The following is an 11,118-nucleotide window of genomic DNA, read 5'->3' as shown; positions in this document are numbered from 1 at the left end:
AGCAGCGCCTATGCTTCTATCACTGCCTCGCTTTCTGCGCGGGTCTTCATTTTCAGCGTTGTTGACATGCCTCCGCCGGCGGTGATCGCTGCTGTCCTCTCGCAGTCGCTGCATAGGCGGTTGTGATAGTTGGCCGAAATAGAGACAACAGGCCCAGAGCCGGAGCGGCGGTATTATGTGGGTCAGCAGGTGGGTTGGGCGTGATGGACAGATCGCGTTTGGGTACTCGAGAATAGCGAAAAAGTCACTGTGTGTGTGTGTGTGTGCATGCAGTAAACACTTCCGCCGCGCCGCATCGAAGGAGAGAGAGAGTACCAAAATCAGAATACATGGGAGACATGGAGGGTGAAGTCGCGCTTTTCAAGTCCGTCAACGCGCACCCGTGGCGTGGCGTTGGTGGCGTTCAAGTTCGAGTGCACAAACACGAGAGGGCCAGGACGCAAGCTCATCGTCCACCGTCGCAGTGAAGCAGACGCCGCACCGATCGCCAATCTACTTCGCACGGCTTCTTCTCTTTCCCCCCTCTTCCCCGTCGCGACAGGGGGCACAGAACACAACCGCCAACAACAGCGAGGCACGAGAGAGGAGGCACCGCCGACGCGTAACGCTTCGCACGGTGAGACTCGATGCACGCTCTCCCCCTCCCCCTGCCATCTCTCTGCCTGTTTGTGTGTGCGTGATGTCTGTCGTGATTGGCTCGGTGTGCTGGTTGCACGAGCGTGTGCGGACGGCAAACACCGGTGACAGGAGGAGAGGTGGAGGGCAGAGAGAGAGAGAGGTCGAAGGCAAGCGGAAGAAAGAGAGAAGAAAGGCACTGACCATGACGATGAAATCAACAGCCACGACTAACGTCCTTTCTGGTGAGCACAGGGATACGAGTTGGCGAGCGTATAACGGGGAGGGGGTCAAAGGAAGGAGGGAGGAGATGCAGCAGCAGCAGCAGTTGCTGCGCCGGCAACAAACGCACAAACACACGCACACACGCCAATACGCAGAAGAAGTGTGCACGCCACACCACAACAAAAATGTGCGAGCGAAGGGATGGCGACAACACCAACGACAGCAGGAGACCGGCACAATGCAAGTCCGAGGGAGACAGCAGGGCAGAAGCCTTAAGCGAGGCTTTTCCCCACTGCGTGTGTGCGCAGCGAGCTGATGGAGGTTGCGAGACAGAGGTGAAGAGCGGAGAAATGGCCGTGTGTGTGCATGATTGAGACAGCGTCCAATGATGAGACGTACAAAAACCGCCACGGGAAACACAAAATGGAGTAATAAAGGAAGGACGGCACATCCGCCACCGACGGCAGCAGCTGCGCTTGGGCGCGGGCTGTTTTGCCGACTGCGCCGACCTCGCTGCACAGCGGACGCGACAACCGCATCGGTCCGGCAAACTTACTGCGCAACCTCGTGCCCACGTAGGGCACACAATCCGATGTAAGTCCGGCCTGCATTGTACAGGCACAGATGCAGTCATTCGAAAAGCATGAGTTTGGGGGTACGCTCATAGCAGTACACGCATCGCCCCGCCAATCGCGGTGCACTTCATAGCCAACACGTCGCTGCCCGCGTTTATGAGCTCTTCCTCATCGATTACGAGGACGCCGCGTGGAGGATGGGGGGGGGGGAGGCGGTCGGTTCCAATACCACTGCTCCTCTTTTTTTCGCGGCGGCCTCGTCATCTTTATTCTCACTTTTTCTCACCGGACGTGCAAGACGACGACGGGCCGTCGTTAGGTTCTGCTCATGGCGGCACGCGGGCTGTCGCCGCCGGAGACAAACTACTCCAAACATCAGCAACGCAGCAGCACCCGTCAAGAAAGCCTTGCGAGCTGCGGCGCCTCCACCGACCGAACGTGATCCTTCTCTTCGTCACCAGATTCAGTACAGCCTGTGCGTGTGTCTCTCTGAGTCTGCGTCCAACACGGTGGGCAGATACATACACACACAGGGACAGGACGGGACAGCGAATGTGTGTAGCCAATGACGAAAAGGAGAAACCTGCGAACCACTGATGCATGTGTGACCCCCGCACCGCAACGAGGAGGGCCCGTAGCGCTCGGCCCGGAAGCCTGCAAGACAGCGCCAACCGAAACAAACAACAAAGAGAGCAAAAAACGTTGAAGCAGCCACACGTCTTCTCAGTTCCGACGTTGTGAAGGATGGACCTCTGTGCGGCGCCCCACCCGATGTGTCGCGTGCTCCCTCCCCTTGTCAAGCCTGTTGAGGTGATATATAGGAGAGGGGCGCGGCCATGAGCCCCGAAAGGAGGCGGCAAGACGTTTAATGAGACGAAGGTCTGCTTTTTTTTTGAAGAGAGAAAGAGCAAGAGGAGGTGCACGGCCCTTCGCGCGGCTGCAGACCGGAGAGCTCGCACTGCACGAGGCTGCACAAATTTTCGACTGCAGTGATGCTCTGACAACTCACTGCGGTGTGTCCGTATGGGTTTGGTGGGCTGGCCCGTGCCATGCATTCCATGTGGCAGCAGTAGTCGCTACAACATTGGCAGCCGATCTACATGTGCGCGTGCATGAGAAAGTGAACAGCAACTGCAAAACAACAAAAAAAAGGCCGAGAGGCGTGCGAGGAGTGAGATCACACCGAGCCTCCCAGACGGCATCCTGGGCGTCTCGCACCCACCGTCTCCCTCCCGGCAAAGGCGTTCCCCTCTTGGTTCGGGTGCAAAGAAAAAGAACAACAAAATGACGAGCCGCCGGCGAACAGTATCGCATCTTCACGCTAGCCGTTCGGCCCTTCCCTCCCTCTCCCTTTCCTTCTATCCCGTCCGTCCGTCGCTGTGCGCGGGGTCGAACGGCAGGCCGAGGCAGCATACGCGCGCGCGAGGAGAACACTCACACCCGATAAAGAGACGCACGCACGCTCGCCTGCGAAGAGATAAAGAGGGCTCGCGCTGCGTGAGCCGATCATGGCCGACATGAACGCATCGTGTAGTCGCATGTGCGGTGACACATGGGTCGATCCACAGGACGCACGTGCACACAGAGAGAGAGAGGGAAAGAAGCGCGAGAGTGAGCAGATCATTTGAAGCAACAAAAAAAAGAGGATCATGGAAAACAGTGGCACGGATAAGAGAGAGGAGGAGGAGGAGGAGGAGGATTGACGGGTGCGTTCGCGTCCGGTGTAGTGATGCATGAGCACTGGCAACACACACTACAGAATACGCTCCCCACCCTACCCCCACCGCCGACACGCCGCACCCTGCATCTGTACCTCCCAACTCACCCACGTACGAAGACGCACACTTGCATTGGGATGCCCTTCTATGATGCAAATATCTTCACAATGTAGCTGACCTTGCGACACACAAGGCACGGCATCTTCACCGGGCCATCAAACGCTCCGAACAACACCGTTTCCTCGTAGGTGCGGGCAGCCTGCATGAGACAGGGCTCGCAGAGGCAGATGTGGCGGCACAGCACAAACATGAACCGCTGCCGCCGCTCAAAGCAGCACACGCACATCCCACGGCGACTGCGGCGACCGCTGCTGTACTCATCCTGCCGCCTGAGACCGCCCCCAAACTCCAGGCGTTGCTCCAGCAGATCCTCCTCGATCGCGTTCGCACACGCCGCGGCGCAGTCTTTGGGCGGTGGCAGGCGGTAGTAGCCCGTCTCAGCCTCCTTCGCTTGCCCCCCCTCGCTGCGCTGCGTGTACCACTCGTACAGGAAGCTGCCGCCGAGGAAGACGATGGTGCCGAAGCTGATTGCCAGCGCAACAGCCAGACCACTTCCAGGTGGACACGGCATTCCGGTTCTATGCGCGAGTGGTTCGTTTCCCTTGGCGAGTTCGGTGCGCTGAGATATGAGTGGGTTGGGCAAAGACGATAAGTCGCCAACCCGCGCGAGCGGATCAGATGCGCAGCTGCGCCACGAGTGGTTGCCTGCGCCCAAACGACAACAACGAAAAGAAACAAGAAAACATAAAGTAAAGCGCAGACTGACACGATTATAGATGAGTCGTCCGTGTGTATGGATGCGATGGCGCGCAGGTGAGTCGTGCGTCGGTGATACAGAGACTGCCTGTTAGTCGATGTGCGGCGCGACAAGGACCAGAGGCAGGCAGGGGCGGTATTCTGCGATACGCGTTGTATCACTCGCAGCTGTCAACGTTGGAGCTCGAGAAGGGTCAGAGGACAGGAAGGATGAGATAAAGAGTTGGGAGGGAAGGGGCGAATCGGCGGAAGAGGAAGGACAACACAGGCAATCCCGCTTATTGCGCTGGGGCGTGGGCAGGTCTCCCACTACGCGCCTCGACGTGAGCAGGGCTTACACCGCCTCTGGGTTCTGTTTCGTCAGTAGCCCGTCTCATACATGTGCCGACGTCTTCAGCGTCTGCGAGAACGCCGCTGTGGTGCCCTTATGAAAACGCATCGGGAGGAACACACACACACACACACACGCATCCACAGACGGAGAGAGAGACGGGTGGGGAGGGGCTTGTGCGACACCTTCTCCACGGTACACCTCGAGCGCTCCAGAAGTGAGAGTCGGCGAAACAACGTCCCTTTCCCTGCCAGCCACCCCAACTCCTCATCCCCGGCAAAAAAAAAGACAAGAAAGAAGAACAGAGAGTGGAGAGGCAAGCGGGACAGAAAAGCAGCAGTAGCCACAACAAGTAGCCCCCTCTTTCAAAAAAAAAGAAGACAACGGGCAAGGCAGGAACGCATCGTGACGTTCACGGACGCCTCTGCTCCCCCAAACCGCAACAAGAACAAAGAAAACGGCGGTGCCGCACAGCCACATTTCCGACTTCGGCGAATGCTGCTGCGCTACATGCGGCGTGCTCGTGATCTGTCCAAGAGGGGGAGGAAGCAGTCATAGGAACTAGCGGACGTGCGCCCCACCTTCTCGCACACCGGGTCGTTCGCCGCAAACGTGCTAACAGCAGGCTGCGCGGCCGCCTGGCTGACAGACCACAACCCCGCGCCCAGCAGGCGCGGTTGTCAGCGCCTGCGACACGACGGACATCGGCTGTGCCATCAACTAGCACATCCCGGTGTCATGGCGCCTGTGCTTCCCCTCTCTCGGGTGTAAGACGGAAGATGCACCACCGCGCGAGGGTGTGATGAGCCGGGCACAGCGGGTGCCAGAGCTGCTTCGACCAGAGACGCCGGCTCAGGCTTCAGCGGCGGCACAGAAGCAGCGCCACATAGACCACGAGCTCTATGCCCACTGACCAGAGGGGGCGGTGACTCTGCGATGGTGAGGGCCGGCAGCGACGGCGCCAGCGCGCCTTGGCGTGCGCGTTTCGCTGCGGTGGCATGACGGCGAGACAGGCGCACTGGAAACGGCGCCGACGAGGGCCTAGGAGAAGGGGAACGGCCCGCTAGCCACCCGGCCGCCGACAGTCGAGGCGGTAAGAGCGCCAACGGTGATGGCTCGCCCCGCTGTGCCCGGAGGAGCACAATAAGCACGTCGGAAGATTGAAACTCCGGGAGGTCACAGAGTCGCATGTTCGCCGTCGCAGGTCTCGACACCGCTGATGTCCGATGTCCCCGCGTCGAATACAAGGCCAGTCTGGGCGTACTTCAGCTGCACCTGTGCTCCTCGCAATTTCAGGTACTGAACCACGCGCTGCGCCAGCACGGCCACGCTCGACCGCCGGTCTGCCGTTACCCGCAGCGTGCGGCCGGAGAGCGCGCACACCCGCAGAGCGGTAGGGTCTTCACCGTCGCCGTGACTGCTGGTGGCGCGCGGTGCGGAGGCGGCCGTGACAGCTTCCTGGACGGAGAGAGCCAGCGGCGGCTCCCGCCGTGCTACTCGATTCCTTGCATCGCGTAAGGCCCCTGACAGAGCTGGGGATGGGGCGAAGCAGTCCTTCGTCGATTCGCATACAACGGACAGCCGCCGCGGTGTCGGAGAAGTCGGGAAAGGCAACAGCACCGAGGCCAGAGGCGTTGGTGTATGCCTCGGCGAGTCTCGAGCGATGGAAACTGTCGGCCAGTCTGACGCAGTTACCGGTGCCCCCTGTGCGTCGCACGTGTGTAGCGCCGACGGACTCCACGGGTGTGGTGACGAGCGAGGGGGCGTGCAGCACGCGCCGCTGCAACTGCGGCTGCTCTCCAGCAACCTTGTCTGTCGCAGAGGCGCGCTCCGTGCAGCTGATGATGTCTTGTCGTCGCCCTCCTCGACTCTCTCGGCGGCAGAGTAGCATGCCTGCGCTCGGGTGTCGTGCGCGCACCACACCGGCACCACAGCCGAATGCGAGGATCGCTCGATGCAAGTCGGAGAGCGGAGGACCACGCCGGCAGAGCCTGCATAAGAGGGCAAGAGGGGCTCCGCAGAGGCGACATCAGGAGCGAGAACGGATGCGGCCACTAGCCGGGGAGGTGTGTGTGACCCGTCAGGTACTCCCGAGCCGCGAAGTGCTGCGTCGATGGCGCCATCGTCCGCATTGTCTAGCGGGGGGTTAGGGGCTGTAGACGAACCGGCTAACCACGACATCACCCGCTCCTGGCGCTGCCTGATGACCTGATCGGTGTCGCCACCGAGATGAGTGGCACCCAACACCGTAGTGCCCGTACGTCGTTCGCTGGTGCTCAGTGCCGTCGTAGTCGCAGGTGCCAATGCTACGAGATTGCGGTCCGACGCAGATTGCTGCAGCGCCAGGAGTCGCTCCTGCGTCAAGGGCGGTTGCGATGGTGGCGATGTGGGGGCTGCATCTCCATTGAGGTGAGGAAAACAGAACAACTCTGCGTCGTTGCTGCTGCAGGAGAGCATCACTGACGACGGTGATGAGTGCTCTTGACCTTCTGCCTGCGCCGGTGGCGGCGATGTCACTACATCGAGGGGAACAACGGCGTTTCTATTCGCTTTCTTGTGGGGTACCGGTTCCTGAATACCCTCGCCGAGACCGTGAGGTGGAGTGCAGACACGACGCATGACAACACCCCGTCAGACACATTCACACACACAGAGACAAAACAGTGCCGCTGCTGCTGAAATTGTGAAGGCTGCGCGAAAGCAAAGGACTCTATGCACAGACGTTTCGTTTAGTGTGTGTCAAGTCTCTTCTCTAATTCTTGGTGCTGAGTGTGCGCCGCTCTCCGTGCTTGCGCGGGTGTGCGCGTGCCACACATTGTCCAGTGGGACACGCTGGATGAGAGGAAAACAGAAGACAGAAGGAGGGCACGCAGCCAGAGAAAGAGAGAGATGAGGCAGGGAGGGGAGGGGGGAGGGAAGCCCCTGCGGTGTGCTTCCCTTTTCCGCGAACCCCTATCACCGGAAGAACGCATGTTCAAGTGGCAGCTCACAACACAGGTGTCCGGGCGACACAACAGGGAACGGAAGAAACATCGGAGCGTGAGCCTTTGGAGAATAGGGCGAGTGCTGACCCGGACTGCAGTGCAACGTGCGACGCCTCTTCCCTTGAGAGGCGTGACGCCACAGAAGGCATCCTTCGCGCTCTTCTCTTTTCTCTTTTTGTGCCATTCGTTTTTTCTTCCGACGAACCCAATGATAACAGCAGGGGGTGGGGTGACGCGCGCCACGTCCGACTGCAGAGGAGCGGGCTGGGGACGTGGGAGGCACCCACAACCAATGAACACATCTACTGGCGCACGGGAAGCGCCATACCCTTCTTCTTTGGGTGCGCTGTGCCGGCAACCCGCCAAACCCCTCAAGAGGAGGAAGGGTGGATGGGGCCGTCTTTCTCCGTCCCTCCATCTCTCCCTGTGCTCCCGCGCAGGTCCGCACACACTTCGCTTTTGTGCCGCGGAAGCGCCATCCCTTCATCGTCTTCTGCACCCCGCCCTCTCTGTCTCTGGCATGCGCAGGCCCCAAGACGACCTCATCCCCACCACTACCCTCCCCCCGCAAGCGATGAGGAACGAGGACAGTCTCGAGTACATGAAAGACGCACCCCTCCACACAAAACTCCGTAAACAAAACACAAGGAGCAAGAGGGAGAGGGAGACGAAGCGATGGCGTTGCGCAGGCTGCGGCGGCCGCCTACCCTCCTCTCTGAGCAGGGATGTGGGGGGGTGCGCGCGAGAAGAGGAACACGTCTTTTAGGAAGCGGACACGCACGCACACACGCACACACGCACACACGCACACGCACACACGCACACGCACACGCACACGCACACACGCACACAGAGTCCCAAAGAGAGAGCGCGCGTTTTCGTTCTCTCTCTATACTCTGTTTATATTGTACCGCGTGCTGGGGGTTGCACACGCCAGCACGCGGGTGGTGATTGGCTGCGGGAGGGGACGGGGGGAGGGTTTAGGGGGAAGGTGTTTCGCAGATATTCGAACGAAGAAAGGACAGGAGTGTGCGTGAAGCGGGGAGATGATCCGGCCGCCCTGAAAGCGTAACCATCAACCACCGACATGTAAACAGGTACACAGACACACAATATGAACAACGGCGAAAACAAAAACGCCAAGAGACAGGACAAGAGCAACGCGACTGTGTGCTACGGAGCAGGAGAGGGCCGCATGGCGCAGGAAGATTGAGTAGACACGCAATAACGAAGCTGATGCACGCGAGATAGAAGGGGAGGGGGCCGGCGGTGGACGCGTATTTGGCTCGTCTCCTCGCCGCCCCACCGCCACCCCCACTGTGAGGCCGACAAGGCAGCATAGACGGTGTGGAGGCAGCCGCCACGCCACAAAACAAGAAATCAGAAGACGAGAATGCAAGAGGCGAGGGGAGGAGCGAGACGCGGTGGCGCCGGCGATATACCCAAGTAGAAGTGCCATACACTCCTCCGCGTAACCGATCAGAAGCGAGGGTATGTGAAGGAGAGCAAACATCCCCAAAGACATCTCTACCTCTACATGACGGCAGACTAACAGTCACATAACACTTACAGCATGCGAATCGTACATATACATTGACAGGCTTCCCGATCAGCTGCTCTCCCAGGCAAGCGCCTCGACCCAGGCCACCACGAGCTCCGCGCCCGGGTCCTTCTTGCCGACCTCCTTTCCTTCCATGTAGCGACTGCGGCCGAGCTGGGCGGGAAGCAGCGCCGTCGCGTCGGCGGCCGCCCGCGCCGCTTCGTGGCACGCCTTGAGCAGCTCCGGCATCGTCGCCGCCGCTGCGACGGCCGGGCACACGCGCATGCCCTCCAGCACGTCCACCATCGTGCGATCGCCCTGGCGCGCGCCGCTGAGCTCCTGCACATCGTGGCTTCCGTGCGCAAGTGCCGCGCGCACCGCCTCAACTGCGCCGCCGCTCTTCAGCGCCTGCGCCGCGGCGTTCCCGCCGCCGATGAGCAGCGCACCGTAGAGCGGGCCAGAGGTGCCGGCGAAGGCGTCGGCGACGGCTTTGGAGATGAGCGTGAAGGTCCGCCGCACGTCGGCCTCCCACGGCAGGTAAGGCAGCATTTCCAGCACCGCCATTGCCGAGCGATGCACGCCGCTGCCGAGGTCGCCGTCGCCTACCTCCGCGTCCAGGCCGTTGAAGTAGGTCTCCATCGTCATGAGCTTCTCGAAGACGCGCTGCACGGCGGCGCAGAGGGGGCTGCCGGTCGGCGTGGCTGCCGCGCGCCCTGCTGCCTCCGCCTCTTGCCGTGCCAGCTGCAGCGCAGTGAGCGGCCCCGGAACCGTCGCACCGCTTAACTGCGGCGCGTGGAAGTTCATGAGCGGCTTCTGCAACGCGTTCGTGTTGAGCATAAACTCCAGGTCCCTCTCGTCCTCGACTACGAGCAGCGTCAGCGAGAAGCCGTGCATGTCTAACGATGTCATGTGGCGTCCGCTGTGCACTCCAACAACAGTGAGCTGCGCGGCGGCAAGTTCGCGCAAGGCGTGGTGCGCAAGAGTAGACATCTCCAGGTCCGTTGTCCCACCCAGGTTGTTCACCAGCAAGAGCGCCTTGACACCGGCGTGGATGGCGGTGGTCTTGCCGGGAGCACCTACTTCTCCCTTGCCCATCAGAATCCCGATGAGGAAGTGGACGAGGGACGCCGCGCCTTGGAAGGGGATCTGGAAGAGTCCCTTCTCTCCATGGATACCCAGCCCCACCTCAACCGTTCCGGAGGGCATCACAGACGAGGCCGGGTTGCCCGGCAGCGAGCAGGACGAGAGCGAGGCACCGATGGATCGCATGTTGCGTGAGACGCGGTCAGCGAGCGCCTTCAGCTGCGTCAGCGACAAACCACGCTCCGCAGCAGCGCCGAGAATTTTGTAGAGGAGGCAGCATCCCGCCACACCGCGACGCTTCTGTACATCTTTAGTGCCGAACACCGCATCATCGGCTGCCAGCACCGTTTCGACTTGAATCCCCTCTGCACGGGCTTGGCGGACGGCGTACTCGAAGTTGAGAATGTCGCCAGCGTAGTTTTTGATGATGACGAGGATACCTGGACCATCAGGTCCCTGGAGCTTGGCCAGGTACTCTATGCCGGCCCTCACGTGCGCCGTGGGCGGGGAGGCGAAGACGCTTCCGCATACCGCCGCGCTCAGCCAGCCCTTAGCGACGAACCCAGAGTGAGCCGGTTCGTGGCCGGAGCCGCCGCCACAGAGCAGCAGGACCTTGGTCGGATCTAGGCAACAGGAGACGACAACGTTGGTGTTCTCTATCTTCTTCACACGGTTGTTCAGCTCACAGAGGCCGTCCACAGCAACCGCCACGACGCTGCTGGGCTCATCGATAAACTTCGGCACCACGGCGGACATCTTGCAGGACGGGCTCGCCTGTCAAGACGGGGCTGAGTTCCGTTTCGAAGGTGAGGTGGGGGAGAGGATGACGGGAATCGTGGCGTGAGAGGGACGACCACATATCCTTTCACGAGAGAGACGAGACGAGAGGAGAGGAGAGGAACGCAAGGCCTTTTCCTAGCTTGCAAACACAAAATCGAGGGAACCTGCGAGGGACACAAGGGGAGAACGCCATCTTGGCAACGTGTGTCCGCTTCTCCGTCATACAACACGAGTTCACTCGTGCCCTCTCCCGGCCCCTCACCACAACGCACCGCCCTGCCACAGACGCAATCACGTGCTGCGAGGCAGCCGTGAACACACGGGTTACAGCACATGCGCCGCCCCCGCTACCTGCGCACGGCTTCTGCTTCACGCGTTGCCCGCACACCGCCTCACAGTGCGCTGCCCTTGTGCCGGTCGCAGCCTCGTGCACCCCTCGGGGTGGCTCACG

The 11,118-nt window shown here is 60.8% G+C and overlaps 3 protein-coding genes across 3 annotated transcripts; all 3 read right to left on the bottom strand.

Moving 5' to 3' along the window:
• Positions 1 to 3,278: 3,278 nt before the first annotated feature.
• Positions 3,279 to 3,764, bottom strand: LDBPK_100450 (hypothetical protein, unknown function; the record flags this gene model as incomplete). Its single annotated transcript, XM_003858836.1, has 1 exon — positions 3,279 to 3,764. The coding sequence occupies one exon, from the start codon at positions 3,762 to 3,764 to the stop codon at positions 3,279 to 3,281; it is 486 nt and encodes a 161-aa protein (XP_003858884.1).
• Positions 3,765 to 5,456: 1,692 nt separating this feature from the next.
• LDBPK_100440 (hypothetical protein) lies at positions 5,457 to 6,899 on the bottom strand (the record flags this gene model as incomplete). The annotated part of the gene is made up of 1 exon (XM_003858835.1): positions 5,457 to 6,899. One exon carries the CDS (start codon positions 6,897 to 6,899, stop codon positions 5,457 to 5,459), a length of 1,443 nt encoding a protein of 480 aa, XP_003858883.1.
• Positions 6,900 to 8,873: 1,974 nt separating this feature from the next.
• LDBPK_100430 (dihydroxyacetone kinase 1-like protein) lies at positions 8,874 to 10,643 on the bottom strand (the record flags this gene model as incomplete). The annotated part of the gene is made up of 1 exon (XM_003858834.1): positions 8,874 to 10,643. The coding sequence occupies one exon, from the start codon at positions 10,641 to 10,643 to the stop codon at positions 8,874 to 8,876; it is 1,770 nt and encodes a 589-aa protein (XP_003858882.1).
• Between the last annotated feature and the right edge of the window lie 475 nt (positions 10,644 to 11,118).

Source organism: Leishmania donovani, chromosome 10 (assembly GCF_000227135.1).
Source record: "Leishmania donovani BPK282A1 complete genome, chromosome 10".
NCBI classification, from domain to species: Eukaryota; Euglenozoa; class Kinetoplastea; order Trypanosomatida; family Trypanosomatidae; genus Leishmania; species Leishmania donovani.
Note: the sequence above shows the minus strand (reverse complement) of the source record. Positions and strands in the feature narration are given on the sequence as shown.